The sequence below is a fragment of the Pteropus medius genome, unplaced genomic scaffold (assembly GCF_902729225.1).
Source record: "Pteropus medius unplaced genomic scaffold, Ma_sr-lr_union100, whole genome shotgun sequence".
Classification (NCBI taxonomy): domain Eukaryota; kingdom Metazoa; phylum Chordata; class Mammalia; order Chiroptera; family Pteropodidae; genus Pteropus; species Pteropus medius.
This window is the reverse complement of record NW_024351730.1, coordinates 26,019,638-26,042,372: the sequence shown is the minus strand read 5'-3', so window position 1 is coordinate 26,042,372 and position 22,735 is coordinate 26,019,638. Positions and strand designations below refer to the sequence as shown.

The 22,735-nt window shown below is 38.0% G+C and overlaps 1 protein-coding gene across 5 annotated transcripts in view; it reads right to left on the bottom strand.

Moving 5' to 3' along the window:
• FRAS1 (Fraser extracellular matrix complex subunit 1) overlaps nt 1–22,735 on the bottom strand; it is a 409,779-nt gene that overhangs the window by 132,945 nt on the left and 254,099 nt on the right. For 4 of the 5 annotated variants that reach the window (XM_039845532.1, XM_039845530.1, XM_039845531.1 and 1 more), the window contains 7 exons: nt 17,699–17,842; nt 14,720–14,860; nt 13,649–13,789; nt 12,018–12,158; nt 9,005–9,275; nt 5,359–5,443; nt 2,500–2,826 (listed from right to left, as the gene is read on the bottom strand). In XM_039845532.1, the coding sequence (XP_039701466.1) occupies nt 2,500–2,826; nt 5,359–5,443; nt 9,005–9,275; nt 12,018–12,158; nt 13,649–13,789; nt 14,720–14,860; nt 17,699–17,842 (1,250 nt within the window). The remainder of the gene's footprint in view (nt 1–2,499; nt 2,827–5,358; nt 5,444–9,004; nt 9,276–12,017; nt 12,159–13,648; nt 13,790–14,719; nt 14,861–17,698; nt 17,843–22,735) is intronic. The other variant, XM_039845534.1, reaches the window with a different exon arrangement.

Sequence of the window (22,735 nt, the reverse complement as noted above, 5' to 3'; positions counted from 1 at the left end):
AAATGGCTATCAGAACAAAGTCAATCATGTGTGACTATACATCTACTGAAAGCCATTAATAGTTGAGGCAATTTTTCCTCTTAGGCTCTAGTAGACTTATGATTATAAATAGCTTCACTTGGAATAAGATGTGGTGAGTCCAGAGGGAAGATTCCAGGAGGTTTGGGGCCCAGACTGCTTGGATACGACATTGAGAAAATGACTAAATTACTGTCTTCATTCTGTCCATTAAGGAGATAAGAATACATATGACCCAAACATTGAAAATTATGGGCTAGAATGAGAAGAGCCATGTAGTTAAGTGTAAGGAGCCAGAACATACTTGAGTTGAAATCACAGCTCAAGCACTAAATACTTTTATGAAAAATAAACGTTTTTAAACCTCTTTAATGTTTTTAAACTTCCTACTTTTTAGTTTCCTCTTTTGGAAAAATAAAGATAATAATTATACAAACATCCTAGAATGACTGTGAAGATAAAATGATATAATTTACAACAAGTATTAGTGCCCAGTAAAAACAAAACAAACAAAAACAGGTTCTACCCATACTAGACCTTTAGAAGAAATAAGGGTCACATAGCCTTTATTATAACCTTCTTCACTAAGATATTGGTGATATTCTACTGGTAGAGACCAGTAGAATAGATATGAGGAAAAGCACTTTGAATTCCTTAAAAAATACAGCATATACTTATAAAATATTATCAGTATAACAGTGTCTAATTTATTATTAGTAAATCCTGATGGATGCTGAGGCTCTGGTCATTATCCCAAATCACTGGCTTGGAAGTCATTAGTTCATCTGAGGGACAGGTAAACACAGTACTGTGGGAGAGAGAAAGATGGCAGGGGAAAGGAGGGACAGACATCATAAATACCAACATGACTCCCAAGTTATAAGCACTACAAGAATTTTCAGGTTCCATGCATATGCCTTACTTCTAAATTAAAATTTTATTTTTACCTGTTTTGTTTTGGTTGTCAAAGCCACTAAAATCCTAAAAATACCTTCCAATCCTGGGTTATACCGCACTCAATCATTGTGCAATACACTGAGCTGAGCTCCAAACACGGAAATTGAAACCACGATAGGAAAGGTGGCTGATAATGTTGCATTGAAGTCCTGTAACAATCTTTGGAAAGAAACCAAGAAGGAAGGAAAGAAAACTTTCTGTGTCTGTCTAGACTTCATCTCTTCAGAACTAAACCTCATTACCTTGGGCAATTGCAAGAGGGTGATAATTAGGATTAGCTATAAGGTGGCTATCTGCCAATTCTGTCTCATAATCAGCCTTCACTTACTCCCATCTATCTCACCATCACCGTTTTCAGCAGCTGAAAATAATGAGACGAGAGTCTGAGAAACTAGCTAACAGACCATCTTAGAGTCAGCTGTTCATCTTCACGAGGGTCAATCACAAATTTTGAGTGATAATTGGTGACAAAGTGACAAATGATTTCTAACCTGTCCTCAGCAAATCAATCCATCTAGCTGATCATTAATGACACTTCATTAGCTACTGCTATTTGGAATGAAAAGCCCCCAAATTATTGTCTCCTAGTCTACCACCAGGGGAAAGAGCCATTCTTGCTGTCACAGAGAAAAGAACTAGTGAATTATCATCAAGTAATTAATGATTTTGAAAATATTTTTCAATTAGTCTCTTTGATCTAGCATGGGTTAACCCAGTATTTCCCAAAATGTGATAGCCATCCCTTTAGTAGTATCCAAGAACATTTTATGTAGCACATGGATACAATTTTGTGAAATGGTTATGTATTAATTTTAGTATTTTAGAAAAAAGTATAATTCTATTTATAAGCCCATGATTTCACAAGTATTATTTATTAGAATGAGGTCACAACAAAATAGTAAGTTGATTCTAAGAAAGATAATAAGTAAATAATGAGACAGGTGCTCGTGGATGTGGCAAAACATATGAAAATGTCATGGGAATGACTCAGGCTGAGAAACACTGCTCTTTACTGGGCTCTTATCACCTTGGCCGAGGATTCTTATGATTTCTAAGAAAGAGAGTTCACTCATCCTAGTCTGTCTGGGCTTACGGAATGTCTGAACATATCTTTTTTGATCCATTATAATAACTGGACTATGAACTTTACACATTGCATGAGCTGTTTTAGAAAAGTAGACAAGAACAGGGGTGCACTTGATTCTTATGATCGTGCTCAGGCAGGAGACAAAAGGGTCAGTGAACAGTGAAGCATTTTTATGGCAGCAAGTCAACATAAAGATTCAAAAGCTTCCCCTCTGTAGAGAACATGGTGCTAGTTTTTTCAGATCAAGTGTACTCCAAACCAAATATATACTGCCCCTTGAAACTGGGTAATGTGTTCTCTTAACCTTTGAATGTCCTATCACCATAATAGGTGCATAACTATCCCTACCTTAACTTTATGAATATTGCAAAATAGTATCATCAACAAAACTTCACATCTAAGAGCAAGAATATCGTAGCTCTGAGAATGACACCTACCTTGGGCACAGTTTTTATGTGGAACAGTATATTTTGGAAGGAATGTCCATCATTGGCCTGCAAGACTACAACATCGGATGCACTATCCAAGCCATCGTGAGCGTAGTGGAGAAGGCCCCTGGAGAGTTCATCCAGCCGGAACTGATAAACAGGGGTGGCAGGGGACTGAAACATTTTCAGCAACTGGCCATGAAGTGGAGGATCGAGCACTTCAACCACCACATCCTGTGGGTTGTCATCATCTCGGATGTCAAGCAGCTGGGTGGTGATGGTTCCCCTCTCTCCTCTGCTAATTGAAAGGGCCTCATTTCTCAGAACATAGGGGGCCTGTAGAAAGAAGAGAAGAAATGCCATTTAGTAGGAAAAGAGAGGACAATACACTGGGCTAGATACCAGCTGTGTGCAATCTAATTGATATTTTGATGCTTTTATAGAACTCTAGATGTTACAGCGAAGTGCCAAAACGTTTCATATTCAAAGTAACTGTTAAAGGTACAGTCAATCATAGTAATCACAGCAAAAAAGCTTACTTCACACCTCTGGATTTAGAGGTTTCTCAAGTCACTTTAAGACAACAGTATTCATCAGAGGCAGTTGAGGGGAGCTGCTTGCTACATCCTCTGCATTGTAACTGAGATCAGCCCAGTGTTAGGCAACCTAAACAGCTGTCTGCATCCAAAGGAGACTAACAAGAGGTATGAAGTGTTTGCACTTCGGTCAGGAGTTGAGCACTTCACTCTAGGCCATACTGCAGCGTGCTCACTCAGAGTAAGTGACTTCTGCTTTCTGAATCCATGCTATTTCTGGTCCCTCCCAGTAATTTTCTTCAAGTTGTCTCATCCATATCTTGAAGGACCTTCCCCAACCCCATCCCAAGCCACTGCCAAACAGCTCAGGTTATACAGCCAGATCAGATCATGGTCTGAGTAAGGCAAGTATCTGGTCAATTCATGTGGCACTGCTAATATAACAAAATTTAATATGTTTTCCTTAGGATTATCAGGTTTCCTCTCACCAACCTCAGTAAGCACATAAAATGTTCTTTTCATAAAGATAAAAGTTAATGAATAGAAAAAAACTCACACACACACACACACACACACACACAAAATCAAGGCCAGAAGCCAAAGAAAACATTATCTTAGCCTTTTCTTTCGTTTGAAGTTGAACCATCTAGGACTTTTCTCAGCACATTGCCTCTTCTTTAATCCAAATGGCTTTCTTTTGAAACCACCCCTCCTGGCCTACTGGAAATTTCAGTATCTATTAAAGTAATGTCTAACTAATCTATCGTTATAATACTCACATAATAAGAAACTAAATGATAGCTATTTAGAATTCCCTAGTGAGAATTTAAAAGCTGTGACTCTACATGGGAATGAATAGCCCCTAGGATTCTAAAGAGGAGAGGTCAAAGGTGATTTCAAAATCCATAAATAGAAAAGATCAAATTAACTTACATGAGAAAAATTTTAGGGAGGCTCAAGACCATGTTGAAATATCACAGAAACGTAAAGGAACAAAAATAAGTTAAAATTCATTTCTAACATTCCATTTAAAAAGTTAAAATGATGTTTTTCATGTAATAAATAAAAACGTGCCCTCATTATCCACTCGATTTTGGGAAAACAAACAAAAACCAGGGAATCATGGGAAGTCACCATCTCAGTGAGGAAGCTACTTACTAATATCTACACTAAGCCTTTTATTCATCTGTTTAGATTAACTACATTACACAAATAAAAAGAACAAAACAGGACTTCTGAGCTTAAGTACTCAAAAACACCTAAGCCAGTAAGTCTTGAGGCTTGATATGGCCCTCTGGCCCATATTTATAGAGGTCACATGTTTTAGCTTTAATTAAAACAAACTGCATACTCTTAGCCCAATCCTAAGATCAAATTAACTTAGGATCAATTTCTAATCATTTTTCAACTTCGGTCAACCCTGAAGAGAGAATGCCATCACGAGGGTTGAGCTGGGTTGTTAATACCAGTTGGCAGCCACTTCTGGTTCAAGTCTATGTTATCCACGGTCCATGGTCTTTTCATATTTGGACCAAAGATATAAAAATATTCATTTAAAAATAATTACCTCATGTCCTTTTTTGCATCATGACTAACACATTACTGAGATCTGGATATTTAGGTAGCCTTGGTTCACCGTGATGATGTCCCACTTTCTTGCCGTTCACAACTTAAGAAAACATCTGTCTTACTCTCTGCACATTTTAGCTGTTCGACCCCTCAATTCTAGTTACTCAGAACTGCTACCATTATATATGCATTCTGGACACATAAGTACGACTTGATAGAGATGAGTGATGAGAACAGAGGAGCCATCACACTGAGTTTTACAGAATCTACCATGATTTCCTCAGCCCAATGCTTGGCTGATAACCACACTGGCATATCATTTAAGTAGTTTAGTAATAAGATCCTCTAACTACTGCAAATAGAAATAAATGCAGTCTAGCTACATGACAGGTAGGCAAAAGTGGCCAACATAATTCCATATCTATGAGAGAGAAACATTTAGACAAAACAAACTCATTTATGTAAGAATAAGGAAAGTCTTAATAACTAGAACACCTGACTCAGAATCCTCATCTGTAAATTGGGGATAATAATACCTCATAGGGATGACATGGAGATTAAGTAAGAAACACTACAAAGAGTATTACAGATATATTAATCGTTGTTGTTTTTATCGCCTACAAGTATTAAAAATTATTCCATAAGGAAACTGACATGAGATTAATTTAGCTCAATCATTTTTGCTACAACTCCAAGAAACCTTGATTTGTGCTTGAAAATTGATAGGCATGTGAAATTATTAATTGCATGGCACTTTTATTACCTCTGTTGAAAACGCTTGTATGTTGATCAGCTGTGGCTCAGAAAAGAACTGCTGGTCACTAATTTTCAGGGAAAAGTAACCTTTCCTAAAAAGGGTCCCCAAGGAAAAAAAACAAGAAAATACAATCATTAAATTAGTCTTTAGAAAGACAAGAATTAAAAATATTTTCAAGTTATGTGTGTAAGGATTTTGGTCAAACCACTACAGTAATATAACATTCACACAATAAATAAAAATGACCAAGTAAAGGTGAACAAAGCGAGATGCAGGTAAAACTACTGCGCATTCTTAGGTCTTCTTATAATATAATTATGTAAAGCTTCCGCACCTTATCTTCTAAGTCGAGTACATAAAGTTTGAAAATTAGTTGTTGGGCCAAGACAAATTAGTAATGTATTGTTGGCTCATGATAAAATTGGAGAATGAAAGGTATCTTTCATTGTCTCTGACCAGTTCTCAATGAGTCCCTCTCTCTGCAAAATCTCTCTCCAAGCCCTGTCCAATTCATGTGAGTGGGCCCCCAATAACAGTATTTGCAGTGTTTTTATTACATGGTTCTACCTATCCACTCCCCTCCAGTCAAACACATACAACATTCTATGTGGACTGAACTAAAATAATTATTCCTCAGAAATTTGGAAGTAGACCGAGAACCCCTATTTGACTATGGGGAAATCTTAGTCTATAGTGTTGATGAGAATGTGGAGCAAACCGGTCTATAGGAGAGAGGTCAGTGACGTCTATGAGCCAAGACACGTAGGCAAGAGGAAGAACTGAGTCCTCCTTCCCATTCCCAGTTTTAGCTTCGGGGCTTGCCATGGAGCCCAGTTGCCCTTGATGTCTTCGAGATCTGAGCCATAACTGCAATGTTATAACAAGCCTTACTATTTTCCTTAATCTAGTTCGAGTTGACTTGCTTACTGGCAATCAAAGAATCTTAATTAAGAAAACAAAATAAGGCTTACTTTTTGCTGTGGTTTTTATTTCCTATAAAAGAGTGTTATTGTTCCAGCAGCTTCAGAGACTTTCAAAGGGAAGATAGGAGTTGCCCCCTTTCAAAGCCAAACCGAGAACAGAACTCACTTCAGGCTAGTAAGACATGTGATTAATGCATTATAAGAGGTTCTGAATTTGGGTCTAAGGTAGGGACCATTGTTTTAAAAGTTCTCTAAAACATTCTTGGAACTAACTACTGATATATGAAAGAATGTTGATAGATCTCAAAAGTATTATGGAAAAAGATTACATACTGTATGATTCCATTCACACGACATTTCAGAAAGGGCAAAGCTATAAGGGTAAAAAACATATCAGTGTTTGCCAGGGACTGGGAGAAAAGAGTGACTGTAAATGGAAATTTTGGGGGGGGTAATGGAAATATTTATATCTTGAATATGGTTGTGGTCTCAAGACTGCAAGACTATATACATTTGTTAGCACTCATAGAACAGTACACTTTAAAATAGGGAAGTTCATTGAATGCAAACTACATCTCAAGAAACCTGATTTTTTAAAAAAAGGTTTCTTATTTTCCCTCCAATTCTATCTTCTTCTTCATTTTCTGCCCCATTTAAATCCTGCCCCTCTCCATTCCCACCTCCAGGCTTTAAAAGAATGCAATTGATGGGAACAATGAAATGAACAATGAAGGGGTGGTTTCCCAACCTACTGGGGAAAAATGATATTTGCTGGGACTGAAGTTCCAATGACTGTGTTCAGCCTCTCGGCAATTCCAGCTTATCACAGCTACTACAGCTACGTTTACAATTTGTCCTGTCCTCCACGAGAGCATTCCAATCCCAGAGGAATCCAGTTCTAAAGAATTCCAGTCCTAAAGAATCATGGTCAGTGTTTTCATGGGGAAAAACAAAAGCACAAGCTTATGTGGTAAGTTGTCCCTTTTGTTTTTGTATCATTCAAAGACATATAATTTCATTTTTTCATGAGTTTCTACCAACATTATTTGTTTTACTATTCCTCTTATTTTTTTCTTTTATTAAAATTTTTAGATAAAGAAAATCCAATGTTAAATTGGTACCACAAAAAAGTATTGAAAAAAAATTCCCTAAAAATGGTTGCCATTCTTTGTCCCATTTAGGGGTGCAAAGCTGACTCTGCAAGAAAATAGGTGATGAAAAGTTAAAGAGGTTAGATAAACAAGAAGCTTCACTTTGGTTGTCTTTCAAGCTTTACATACTTTATACACATCCAAAAGTGATTCCAGGACAAATAACTACAAGTATGGAGGTGTGTGATGGGGGGCAGGGTATGAGGGTGTGTGTGTGTGTGTGTGTGTGTGTGTGTGTGTGTGTTTGAGTGAGTGACAGAGAGATACAAACACTTAAAAACTATACTTGCAGCAAAACAAATGCATAATATAATGCATGAGTTTGAAGAGTGATTCTATGGCATCGAATGCCAGAGTTTTAAGCTCCAATACTTCTTGTCCAATACTTCTGTACAATACTTCTGTGTGCCCCTTGAAAGCATATCCACTATTCCTACTGTAATTGAGAAGGCAGAAATCATAGTGACTAAAGGCATGGTCTGTGGAATCATAGATCCTTGGGCTGGAGGCTTAGCTTGGTGCTCATAAGCTGTGAGGCCTTGGGCTAGATTATGTACACTCTTAAGGCCTTGGTTTCTCGATCTGGAGACTGGGGACATAAATATACATAATTCACATAAAGTGCTTAACACAGTACCTGGTTTATAGACAGCACTCAGTGAACATTAATTGCTCTTACTTCTATAAGATGGTCTTTTGAGGTTTATTGGCTCACTAGCTCCAAACTGCAAATAAAGTATCATTTACTTCCCCTCGCTCAACCTATCTCCTAGCCCAAGCCTTAAAAAAGAATCTCAACTTTAATGATGACTGTAGAAAATATTCACTGTGTCCTTATCACTGTTCTATGGGTATCAACTCTTTGTTTACACATATAGTCTACTTTGAATTATCTGCACTAATGAAGTGGAGCAGGGTGAAGGATAATCCAAGAGGCTAATCTTTGGGGTGCATTCTCTGATTTCTGTTTAGTAGATTTACTCTGCTAATTACATGGCTATATCTGCTTGGGTTACTGCTAACATTCAATTGCATTCCTGAAGCATATGTCAGCCGAAGTGGAGAAGACAGCCAGAAGTGTGCTAGGCACCAGAGGAAAACTGGATCAGGCTGAAAAATTAACCACAATAAAAAGTTAACTGTGACTCTTCATTTCCTTCCAACTCTGAAATTCTAGGAACCATACAACACCTTGAAAAGTGTGTATTCTGTCTTCTAGACACTCCCTACTCCCAGTATATTACCGTAATGTTGAAGAAGCAGCTGTAGTATCTGAATGTATAACGGTTTTTGTTCCTGCTGGGCCAAAAAACCAGATAATTGTACTAGGAACTTTCCTGTCACATCAGAGAATTACCCATAATTATGTGATAAAATGAAAATGCCTCCAACAGAAGCACACTCTCTAAGCAATTACAGTGAAATGATGACAGGCAGCTGAAAGCATTTGGCATTTGTGGAGTATCGATCTTCCCCGCAAGAGAAGGGATAGCTATTGAGAAAGGGGAAGTGTGGAGGGAGAGGTGCAAAGCACTGGTGGAAAGGAGGCAGGAGGAAAACAACAGAACACCGAGTCACCTGGGTTTTTCTTTGCTGTGCACAAAACGCACTTTTTTCTCATTCACATCTTTCCAGCTAAAATGGCCAGCCTTGTCGAGCTGAACCTCTTTTCCGTTCCTTGAAAGCACTAGCTGCCCATTGGTGGGAGTGCTCACGACATGGAACAGGAGGTCTTCGACCCTGCCATCCTGGTCTTGGACATTCAGGAGGGAAAAATCCAGGGGCTTCATTGTACCAATTGCAAGGGTGAGGGAACCATTCACATGAAGACCAGGAGTGTGTCTTCTTCCTGGAAAACATACGAATCCAAAGGTGTGGCTTGGAAATTCACTATTTTTTTTTTTTAAAGAAATAGGCTTATAATGTTAATTCAGAGCTACAAAGATGAGACTCTAGGCTACTGTACACCATAAACTTCCTCCTAGTCCAGTGGTTCCTACTATGGATACACATGAGAATGACATAGGATATCAATGTCAAAGTATAAAACTCCTAGAAAAAAATAAGGAATAAATTTTTGGGATTGTGAATTAGACAATGCTTTCTTAAATGTAACACAAAGAGCACAAGTGACAAAAGGAAAAATAGATAGACATCACTTAAATTTTTAAAAAATGTTGTGCTTCAAAAGACACCAGCAAGAAAGTGAAAAGACAACCTGCAGAATGGGAGAAAATATTTGCAAATCATATATCTGAAAAGGGATTTGAATCCAGAATATATCAAGAACTCTGACAGCATAGTAAAAGACAAATAACCTATTTTTAAAATAGGCAAAGAATCTGAATAAGCATTTCCCCAGAGAAGATATTAAAAGGCCAATAATCACACAAAAAGGTGCTCAACATCATTAGCAATCAGGGAAATGTGAATTAAAACCACAATGTGATACCACTTCCCACCCACTTGGAAGGACAATAAAATCTGTTCCTGAGGATGTGGAGAAATTGGAACCCTCATACATTGCTGGTAGGCATGTAAATGGTACAGCGCTTGGGAAAACAGTCTGGAAGTTCCTCAGACAATTAAATATAGAGCTTCCATATGACCCAGAATTCCACTCCTAGGCACATGTCCAAGAGAACTGAAAATATATATCCACACAAAAACTTGTACATGAATGTTCATAGCAGCATTATTCATAATAGCCCCAAAGTGGAAACAACCCAAGTGTCCATCAACTGATGAGTAGCAAACAAAATGTGGTCTTATCCACACAATGGGATATTATTCAAACATTAAAGAAATGACATACTGATATATGTCACAATATGAAAGAACCTTGGGAACGTTATGGCAAGTGAAAGAATCCAGACATAAAAGGCCATATATTGTATGACTCCATTTATGTGAAATGTCTAGACAAATACATATGGACAGAAAGTAGATCCATAGTTGCCAGGGGCTGGGGCATGGGGGCAGTGGGGACAGACTGCTAATGATTACTAAATTTTTTTTTTTTAAATGAGAAAAATGTCCTGAAATTAAACAGTGGTGATGGTGGCATAACTTTGTGAATATACTGTAAACCACTGAATTGTATACTTTAAAGGGTGAATTTTATGGTATGGGAATTATATTCCGATAATAATAATAATAATAATAATAATACATATTATTATTATTATTATAATGAATCATATAGGGATCTTTTAAAACAATACTGATTCTTGGGCTCCATCACCAGAGAGTCTGACTTATATGTGCCAGGTGGGACTCTGCTGATACTACAAGCCCCCCGGGTAATCCTAATGGGTTCCAGGCTTGAGAACCAAAGTCCTATCCTGACACATCTGTCATATCTGACCATCAGACCCATCAAGGGCAAGAAAAGAGTAAGTGTCTGATACTGATGCTAGAACAGTACCAGTTAATGTACAATGAAGTACCATTATCGATGGCTTATATTAAGCATTTATGTGAAATACATACTCTTTGTTTAAAAATTTTACAATCTCTGTCCATAGGAACATCTGATGGCTGAATTAGGATTTCTGACCATGAAGCGAAATTCATTCCATCTCTTGCAAGTTGTTTTGCCTAGATTTGAATTGGTAGTGTTTCCTTCTATGTGTCCATCAGGACAATTTGGGAATACTGTGTCAGGGGACTATTTCTGCTGTAAAATTATTCTAATGAAAGTGAAATTCATTTTTGCACATTGACTTGTATAACATTCCAAGAGAAATAAGCTGACTCTTGTGTACTTGGTGTTTCCAGAAAGATCACAATAAAACAAGCCAAAAATAATTTTTCCTATATGAAGTCTTAATATCTTCAGAGGTTATAAATAGAGATGGAAAATATGACTGACTGCAAGTGATAAAATATGCCTCACATTATTGATGAAGGACACTCAAAAGCCAAGGAATGCTCAGCTATAACAGAACTCCTAAGCTTCATTCACCTACAAAATTTGGGGGGTTCAAAATTAAGATTAAATTTAAATTTGCTTCTGTTTGTTGTTTAGGATGAAGTGTCTGCCAATGTGTTGGACAAGATTAGCTCCATTCCCTTACTTGTTTCTTTATTCTGAATGGCGAACAGTGTGGCTCGAAACCCATTCACTTTGAGTTTGTGAACCTAATGGGGCAGGTTCCTCACACAATTTATTATTTATTTGTAATGGTGCACAAAGGATGCACCATTGTACCCTATCATAATTAGCTCTACAAGTTTATATAAATATAAATAAATTACAGCTATAAGTATAGATATAATTTTCTACAACATGGTTGTGGTTCAGGAACATAACTAAGTTTTATGCCAAATTTCTGATCTGATAGTTGTGACTTTTAAAGCACAGATTGCTTCTTTCTCTCCCTCCAAAAATCTTGGAAGTTAACTTTTTCCAATTTTCTATGTTCTATAAAGAGTTCCTTATTCTTAGCAGCACCAGGGTTTTTTTCGAATGATATAAAATGCGAATCCTGAATTTTATATCATGTGAGCCAATTGTATGGGCAAACTCAGCCTTTGCATGGAGAAATTACAGGTGAATTCACCAGACAATCAGAGGAAAAGCACTTACCAGTGCATGTTTCATTAGAGGAGTGGGCAGAGAAGCCAGGAATGCAGTTGGAAACACAAAGGCTACTCTTCAGAAAGAACCCATGGTCACAGAGGTGACATCGGTCTCTGTGGCTGCACTGCAAACACCCCTGAGGGCAGGCTATCGAAGAGAGGACATGCTAAGTGAGGCAAAACAAAGGCACTGGCACCCCGCTAGGGCCACCAGTGATAAAGAAATGAAGAGTGAGAGCACAAGAAACACATGATCCCCAACTGCAGCAAAAGATAATTCCAACAGTTTCCTAAGAAATGTCATACAGAGCTGATCTATCCTCAGAAGGATTGGGAGGTGCACACTATGATCTGAAAATGTTTCACATAAATGGATTGTTTAAAAAGTTAACCATACTGACTTGTAAGAGAGGCAGTTTATAATGATTAAGAGCATAGGCCCTTTCTAGGTACTGTTCCTCTTCTACCACTTACCAGTTGTTGAACTTGGGCAAGTTCCTTCCTTAATCTGTGGTGCAATTTTCTCATCTTAATGGGGAAACTAATAGCACCTACTGCAAATGACTGTTGGGAAAATTACATGTGTTACAATGTGTCATGACCAGAACAGTGCCTGGCACACAAAAAGACTCAATCACACTACTACTATCACTGCTCCTCCTTTATTACTTTTACTATTATTATTTTAAGTGCATGAGGAGAACAAGCTATTTAAAGGACCATAGATTATTTCTTCGGGTCAAGTTAACAATTTTCTACAAATCAAGTGTTCACAGCCTAATTTTTCTGCTTCTTTAATTGAGATTTGTTAGAGAGAGGCAGAACGGTCTGGTTTAAAGAGCCCTGGTTTAGCATAAAAAATTGGAGTTTAATATCTGATTTTATGTTGTTCTGGTTAATACTCTTAAGCCTTGTTTTTTGTTTTTTGTTTTTTTCACTTGTAAAACAGGATTCATAGTGTCTGCCATATTTTGCCAGGTGATATTGCCAATCTTGTGAATATTAAATGAGATAATGCAGATGGAGGAAAGTTGATGAAATATAAAATGCCATATCTAGGTAATGACACTATTATTAAACGTCGGGTTCTCTTTAAAGTGCAGCACATGATACCAAGTTTTGATAGAAATGATGAGAACACATTGAGTAAACTCTCATGAATAACTCAATGGACAAGGAGATTAAGACTTTGAGTTTAACTTTAGTTTCATAATAAAAGGTCAATGTGTCTCACTAAATTGTCCCCAGAATTCCCACTCTTCAAAAATATTACAGCAATATCAAGATCACCAGTAATTTAGTCTACACACTGAAAATTCTGTGCCCATAGCAACAGAAATAATCCATTCTTAATGCATACTGCAACTTAGTTCAATATAAGTTTTACATTCCATAAAATATTGGCTTCATTTCCATAAAGACCTTTAGGGACAATATTGATTTGTACAAGAGAATTATTGGCTTGTACTTCTATATTCTATTTAACCAGCAACTGGCAGGCATGCATGGGAAGCCATCAATTACTTAGGCCAAGGTCCCTGGGCTTTTATTCTGCTTTGAATTCTGATTCTCTTTGGTTACCTGACATGCTTGCTGCTCTCACTTCTACCAGAGAACTCAGCATAGTCTCCAAGTTACCTGTGCATTTGCGATTTGCATGATCTGTAAAGTACCCCTTCCCACATTCCTGGACACACTGGGCTTCCAAGAGGAGAAATGGCTCTTCACAGCGGGTGCACTCATGGGGACCTTGGCACTGGAGACAGTGGATGTCACAGCCTGAAAGACAGAAGTCAAATCAACAAGAATGTGTATGGCTTTGCAAGGGGCTCCTGGCCCTCTTGAAGAGGTAGCATTAGACATGATGAGCCATACAACCTGTGGTGCTGGGCAGAGCAGCAGATTAGGAGTCAGGAGCCAGGCTTCCGGTTGTGACTACTGTACTTACCAGCTGAGTGACAGAACTAGTCACTCCACTTCTGTGAGCCTCAGTGTTCTCTCTTACATAATGGAAGAAGACATACTGTCCCACCCAGCTCCCTGGGTAAAGATCAATTAAATAATGGAAAATACAAGGCATAGGCAAATTAGAAATTGATGGATATTAGCCATTATTGTTATTATTAACTAGTTTTTGGCTCTTTGTAGCGTTTTTGTTGAAGTATCAATCTTTCCTGAATCACCCAGTTATCAGAGTCCCCTAAGAATGTTCCCGGGAATGTCTACTTTGGGTGGGAATTTTGGGGTCTGAAGATTTTGTGATGCTAAATTAAGGCTGAAGGGGGTACTGGGCCAGGAAAAGGCGATGGTGTGACATAAGGTATAGGGAGAGTTGTGGAGGGAGATGGTGGAATAATGTGGTCTTTCCATGTGTTCAGGTGACCAGAGTACACAGATCTCTCCATCTGGAGGACAGGACTGTTCAGTGTTTAAGGAAATCCAAAAGTAATGGTAGAAACATACCTTTTTATGTGGCCATGTACCCCCCAAATTCCCACAGTGACTTTCGATCTTAGCAAATGTTGTATTTGGGCATGGGAGAAGAAAAGAGATACATTTTCATTATATCAAAGAAAAGCTCTTAGGAAAGAAAGCAGAAATTAGAGAAAAAGCCAGAATGGAAACTTGCCACAGCCTCCTTCTCCAAGCAGTAAAACCAGAGGAGGCTGAAGCTTGGATGAGCGCAGAACAGGGGCTCCAGACACTTACTCTTGCAGAGGCCCGAGTCCCGGTAAAATGAAGGTGAGCACTGCTCCACACAAGCCCCATCCTGCAGAACGTAGCCATCCATGCACTGCAGGCAGTCTGTCCTCAGAGGCCCGCTGCATGCATTGCAACTCCAATCACACTCTATAAAGAAAGTCCACATTAGATCACCTTCCTTCCTATCCACCCTTGGTCCCGGAACCTAATTTATGAGGATGCTGTCTGCAGCTGCAAGGGAGAAAGTAAGGACAACATGAGAGATGTCAGATAAGTGAGCTCTAACGAGGCTCTGCTTGTAATAGCTGAATGCCTCTCTGAGGTTTGGTGTTTCCTAATTATGTTAGACATGAGCTCGTACAAGGATCACTCTGTGCTCCTGCAGAGCCTGCTTGTCAGCGGGGCCACTGAGGAACCAGATCAAGTTGCTCTTATTCCATGGGCCCCAGAGTTCTTTATCCCTGAGTTTCAGTCTTCATGCAAAGTCTGCTCTAGGGAGTGGCCAATATGCTTCACAAACCTAACTGGACCTCTTCCAAATGCATGAGAGGTAAAAGATCAACTGGGAATGCAGCTGCTGCCTCCACCAACATCAGCTGTGTGACTCTATTTCTCAAAAATCAGGTGCTGACAACATGACAGGAAGAATGACATTGTAGAATTAAACAGGGCATAAAGGAACTGTGCAGAAAGACAGGGCTTATAAAAATAACAGATAGTCTAATGTAGAGCAGAAATACTGACTGGCTTGCATGTTCCTTCATTCACCAAGCACCTGCAGGACACACAGCACTGAACAGTGGTACAAAGTGGTAGGTGCAGACCCTGCCCTTGAGGAGCTTATGTGCTAGTGGGTCCCAGCCTTAGAATTGCACCCAAACAACCCTGCAGGGTTGTTAGAAATGCAGATGATCAGACTAATGTCAGAACTAAGAACTACCAAGTCAGTCTCAGGCACTGGGGCCCAGGAAAACGTGTTGCTGCTACTGTTGTTTTTGTTCTTGTGATTATTATAGTTATTGATGTTGTTGCTATTGTTTTAATGCCTCAGGCAGTTCAGATGCAGTCAGAAAACTCGTGTTTGAAAGCCAAAGCTCTAGCTGGTAAGGCAAGTCCTTTATGTGTGAAAGATGGGACAAGATGGCATGGTTAAGCCATCTTGTTTTTTTAAATTTATTTTTTATTTATTTTTTTATTTTTTATGGTGACATTGGTTAATGAAATCCAGTAAGTTTCAGCTGTACATTTTAACAGTAAGGCATATATATATGTTTACACTGTGTGTTCACCTCCCATAGTTAGATTTCTTTCTATCACCACATATTTGACCCCTTTGACTTCATCTATCTCCCCACTCCCAGCACTTGAGTTTTGAAGTCAGGTAAATCTGTATGCAAGTCATGGCTTTGCCACTTCTAATCTGCATGTCTTACACACTTTCCTTAAACTTTTTAGGCTTTGGTTTCCTTATCTATAAAATAGGGATAAGAATGAAACCTTTCGCATAAGGCTATTGTAAATATTAAATGAAATGATGCAAGTAAAGAACTTAGTGCACTGCGTGGCACATAGTAACAGCTTCATAAATGTTTGCTGCTGAACTGTTTATCTTGGAGAAATAGCTCCACTTGGGGCTGCCTCACCCCTACCTTCCCTTCCCACTAAGAGGCTAAGGAAACCTCTCATTAGTCACCTTTCTCTCTTCCTTGATGCAATATTTCCAAGTCCCAGGAAAGCAGGTAAATGTGCAAGACAGTACATGTGCTTCCAAATAGATTTATAAAGTTAATCTCACTCATTTATTTGGCTAAATCAGTCCTGAGGGAACATGACTAAAACAGTGCCTTGAAAACTGCCAGCATGGTTATGAAATCATTTACAACAGGGAGGATTTGTGATAATCTTGTTTTTCACCACAAACTAACAACCACTGGCTAGAAGGGAAAAAAAAATCAGAAAAGCTTCCATGGTCTTGAGCATAGACCACCTAAATTGACAACCAAGTAGAATTTCTTGGAATAGAAAGTGTGCAATTTTGCTAAGGCTTAAAGCATCCCAAGTTTATTTGACAGATGTTCGACCTCCATATCTGAGCCCAAGCTTCCCTGGCAGAACTGAGAGAGATAGAGGGAAACATGGAATGGAGGAATGGAGAAGGGAAATAGAACATGAGCAAGGCTAATTCATCCTTTAACTCTGCTTTCCGTTTGGCTAAGCACTGCCATTTAAAGAGCAAAAGCCCCCAAAATTCTAACCACTGGAGAACAAGAAAAAAGATACTTGGTTTTTGACATTACCTCCTTAATGTCAAAACTCCTTGAGGTCATAAACTCCTTGAGGACAGGGACTATGTCTTTATTCATTTTAGTATGTTAAGCAGAGATGACCAAATCAGAAATAACTCCTGGCCTCATTAAGCACAGAGTCTAGCAATGTAAAGTTGTAAATGCGAGTGCCTACAGAGCTCAGGAAGGTAACGTAAATCTTTGAAACAGGCCTGGTGTGACATAATGGTAACCTAAAGAAATGTTCTATCCAATGAAAATGACAGTTACTCATCTCCCAGCTACTGCTACATTTTGAGAATGCAAATCCAGTATTGTTAGATCTTCCGATTTTTCCCAAAAGAAACTGAAAAATCTCGATTTTTGTATGTGAAATTTTCTGATTTTTAAAGGCAAATATTAAAAAGTTTAAAACATTGGAATATTATGTGGGTCAAATACAACTTGAGGGTTTCCAGTTTGCCACCCCTGGTCTAGGTACCAATATCTTGTACAATGTCTGGCATATAGTAGGCACTCAAAAATAGTTGTTTAACAAATAAATTAATGAATGAATAAATGAATACATGCATGCATAATGACTTCTTGCTACCAAGTCTAAATGTATGATGACAGCATTTTCCCAATGTGGGAGACTGAACATCATTCATAAAGGGGTATCACTGAATGAAAGAACTGTGCAATTCAGGAAGAGCTTTACCTTTGCATGTCTTGGTGGAGAAGTCAAGATAGTACTGTGGGGCACAGCTCTCATACTGACACTCGCCAAGAGCAGGACCTTGTGGATCTCGGCAGGAGGTACAGCTGGCCTGTGAATCACAGCTTCTACAATGTGTGTTGCATGCTGAGCAGATAGAGAAAGAAAATGACCAGGTGATTACAATTGCAAATACTGAAGCAGTGATCAAACCTGGACAGATGCTTCGAAGGAACAAAGCCTTCTCCAACCTGTTCTTTAATTATGGCCCATAACACTCCCCCATGATCAACAGAAACAGAAAATGTTAGTCTTATTTTCCAAGATAAAAAAGATAATCTTTTTTTTTTTCCAAGAAAGATAAATTACAAACACAAGAATAGAAATTTCACATCCGAATTGCCTTGTGATTCAGCAATGGAATTTATACTTATTCCAAGATCTCTGGAATGACAGTATAGAGATTTTATTTGAACCTTATGTCTTAAGGAATCAAGCCCCTTCTATAGTTTATGATGTAGAATCAGAATTTGATTCTACAAGGTTAAAATTAGGCTTCAAGATTATTGTGGAGCTCAGGAAATACCATATTATAAGATACAAAAAACTTACAGGTGACCTAGCTTAGTGATTCTTAGCAGCCACTTAATTCAGGCATACAGGGATGACCCCCAGATCTGATGTATTTCCATCTTCCCTAATTTAGTAATTGGCATTTCTCTATCTACTCAGCCATCTGTGCTAGAAACCTGGGAGTCTATTTTGATGATTCCGCTCCTCTTCCCCATTTTTCTCACTCCTAATCTAATCATTTACTGGATCCTATTTACTGGAACTCTGCTATATAATTTTCAGGACTTTTTGCTTTTCTCCATATCCACAAATGCCATCAATACATCCAAGCCATCATCTCCCTCTGGACTACTACCATAGCCTCCTACTTGGCTTCCTCACATGCAGTGTGACCCCCTTGCAATTTATTTTCCATGTACCCACCAGAATGATTTTTTCATTCATACTACTCAGGCTTCAGAGGTCAAGTTCATCTATGAACTCATATTTTTCTTCAATCCTAGAAAACTTCCAGCCTTCATTTCTGCAAATATTGCTCTTCCATCATTTTCTTTATTCTTTCCACCTAGAAATCTTAATACACATATTTGAATCCTGTCAATATAATCTCCACGTCTCCTGTCTTTAACTCTTACTCATTCTTCAGTCTCTTCTTCTAGGTCTTCCCTGACTCTCCAGTCTGGACTAAGTCTCCTAGTTACTGCTCTTATAACATTCTGTATATTTCCTTCATGTCATACATAACAATTTTCATGTAATTGATTATCTCACATCTGTATCCTTTAAGCTGTAAGCTTCATGAAAGTAAAGATCAGGTTTGTTTTGTTCCTTTTGAACAGTCCCAGCACCTAGCTGGTTATCTATCATATTGTAGGTGTTCAAAAAACACTTGCTGTATAAGTGAAAGCAGCCAGGTCTTTTAATTATATATACTCAAGCACTAGCATCTCTGCTTCATTCTGCAGTCTTCTCTAAGTATATGTCAAAGAGAATGTCTAGAGAGTGATCATGTGAGTCTAGATCAATGGGATATTAAAACATGACGCACAGTGCAAGAAAATTACTTCCCTATAAAAGAAAATCCTCTTGTTTCATCTATAAGAAAAGCTATTGGTATAAAATATTCATTATAGTATATAGATTTATAATTAAAAGTCCTAGGAAAATTCTAGACAGGATTTGCAGATACTTCGGGAATAATTAAAAAATAATTTTAATTGTGGGAAACTTACATGAGACTAAACTTTTTCAATTTTTTGGTTAGGATTTCTATACACAGTGTATCTTAATTTTGGCAATGTTTGACCAAAGGTCCAAAGATAAACTCATGAATATAAAAATAAAGTGGGGTCTAGTAGTCAAAAGTGTTTTTGAAGACGGTTGAAATGCATACTTAAAAAGGGATCAGTAAATATTTGTAACTGGTAAAAGAAATGTCTAGTGGAGTATGATAATCAAGTCTTAAATTTTTACTTGAACAATATTTTTACTTGAACAATATTTTTACTAATGACTTTAATGAAAACAAAGAAATCATTCTAATGATATTTAAATAAGCCATATATATATCTATATAGGAAATGCACATAGTTAAGTTTCACCAGCCGAAAAGAATAATAACTCAAACTTATTTTAGCCAATTGAAGCCAGAAACTAAAAGTAATCAGATAAAATAAACTAAGCCATAACTCCTGCATTTATGATCTATAACTAATTGCATAGAGGATACAGAAGACCTTAGACAGCAATTCCTATACAAAATGATCTAAGAATTGTAGTTAATTAAAAGCTTACTAAAAGTGTGATATGGTTAATAAAGAAACTAACACAATCCTAAGCTAACGAGCCCTCATGTAACCTAAATGTCAGCTGGATCTCTCTGCTTGACATGGAGCTGCAAAATGGAATCCAAATGCTAGTCCTCAGCCTGGAGTGACAGGTTAACTCCCTGTCCTGCCAGCTGAGAGTTTCCTATAGTTTACTTCCTCAAGCTTCTGTCTCCCTTTATCTTCTCGAATCCTTCGATACAGTCTTTCATTTCCCTTGGAACCTCAGATGTATATAACTCAGCCCTTCACTGACTTCCAAAAGGAATGGATTCATGTTGAGCAATTTGAAACATTAAAAGAGAATTTGGAGGGAGGCAATAATGTCACACTGAGGAGCACGAGGCTTCCACCATTTCTTTTTGAACCATTCCTCCTCTCTCATTAACCCTCATCCCTCTCCAAGGCAATCTGGTTCTCAGCTTCCATCATCAGAAGAATGTGGGTAAGGAGTATTTTCTCTATCTTATGATATTTATACCTCACAAGATAATGGTCCTATTGCAACCATGTTGATGCGACCACATCCGAAATAGCAGGTACAGTTTTTCTGAGGTCACTGACCCATGGAAAATGCCAAGAGGACAGTGAAGGAAGAGATGAGTGGACCAGAAACCAGTGAGAGAAGCTGGGATATACTTTAACCACTGTTCATTGAGGAGGAAGGGACCTCGCAGCTCATGAAGTCCATTCTCCCTCTTAAATAGGCTTGTTGACTACTGCAGCTCTAAGAGATGGTCATCCATTGCTGCTTAATACTCCATTGGCTCCAGTTCTGCCCGGAGCAGAGCAATGGAAGACGACAGTTAATTTCAAACTTTTGCAGGTAATCATGTGGAAGAAGGAGGAGACTTATTCTATATTGCTACAGGGGAAGTTCTAGAGCTGATGAGAAAGAACTGCCAAACACTAGACACTAGCACCGCCCCCCCACCCCCCCCAAAAAATGGACTTGGCTTCCTTCCTCATCTATAGCAGTATGCTGGGGGTAACGAGAAAGAATCTCTGCACTGGGAGCCGAGTTGGCTCGGGGAGCCCCCAAGTTCTCTTCCTACTCTAAAGCACTATAATTTCAAGTGCTGGGAACCTCATTTATCATCTTTTTAAAAAAGTTCCTGCCTCAGCTAGTCCTCCTTAAGTTTTAGAGCTCCTTTTGTAATTTCTAAGGGTTTCCATAATCAGAATCTAGATAGCTCTCCAGTGCTTACTTTCTCCTACAATATGGTTACTAATACCACTCCTTAATACTGATTATATTTCCTTAAAAGCCCTTTACTACATTATTTCTAAAATTGTCAGGCCTATAATTGTCTATAATGATGAGTATTAGAAAGAGACGTTGGTTTCGTTTTTTGTTTTTTGTTTTTTTTTTTACATACTAAATACTCAAATATCTCAACTTAGGGGCATGCTTTATTCAATCTTAGAAAGAAAGAATGAAACTTAAGCTTTAGCAAAGAACTAAAGTTAGGAGATTCTTAATTTAATGGAAAGTCTATAAAATCCTATTTACATGCTGTCATGGCAAACGCATTTGTGCAGAGATCAAGCTGCACCAAGGCAAAAGCTTCCCAGAAGAAAAGTATTTCAGTGCAACATATTTTTGTGACCTATAGTCTTATAAAGTATTCTACTTTTATTTTGAACTTTTATTTCTGTGATTCCACTGCTGCGAAGAGCCTGATAAATCTAAGTCACAATTTCTCCACCGACACTCTCTTGCTCATGAATAGAACGTGCAGGTATTTCATTCGCGTCTCTTGTGTTACAGAATCTACAGATTCTGGCAGCCAATTGATTTATACCAAGCAAAGATTTTATTACAAAACTAAAGAAATCTTTTCATCAGTTCAAAAAGGAATTTTTATGTCTGGTATCTCAACAAATGATGCAAAATCGTGAGTTCCATATAACTTCATTTCAAATGCAAATTCTTGCAAATGTCTCAATAAACTAGCTTTGATTAGTTAGCAATATCTTTCTTCCTAAAAAATATAAATATCTTTTATTGCTTGGTTTGGTTCTCATTCCAAGTGATGCTAATGATATTGATAACAACATCAACAAGGGCTATACTGAAAGTTTATTCTATGCTGGGGGTCTGCGCTCAGTGCAATAATATCAGATGTAGGTACTATTATAATCCCCCTTTGACAGAAAAAGAAACTGAGGCCTAGGCATTAATTCACTTGCTCAAGGTCACAAAGTGGCAGGTAGAATTTGAAATTCAATTACCCAACTCTAGAGCCCACTCTCGTAACCATTACTCTATAATTCCTTCACTTCCTAGGACATAAAATTGAAATATCAACATTGTATTTGTTAACTGTCATTTTCAAAATGAGAAAGTATAACAAAAGTTTTTTTGCAAATGATTCTTCACTGATTGAGATAAAGTAAGCCACCTGAGCCTATCTCAAAAGTGTTCCTTCATCTGTGAAAGATTTCCTAATTTTTTTTTCACTCAGATTTGTCCTTTCCTTAATTTATCCTAACTCTTCGTTTTCCTTGATTCAGGTGATTAATCATATTTTGACTTATTTGAAAAATAAGACATCTATACAAGTAACACTCATGCAAGACAAAATAACTACTGTTTGGGCAGAAACTAAATGCTCTGCAGCATGTCAGGTCTTGCTCA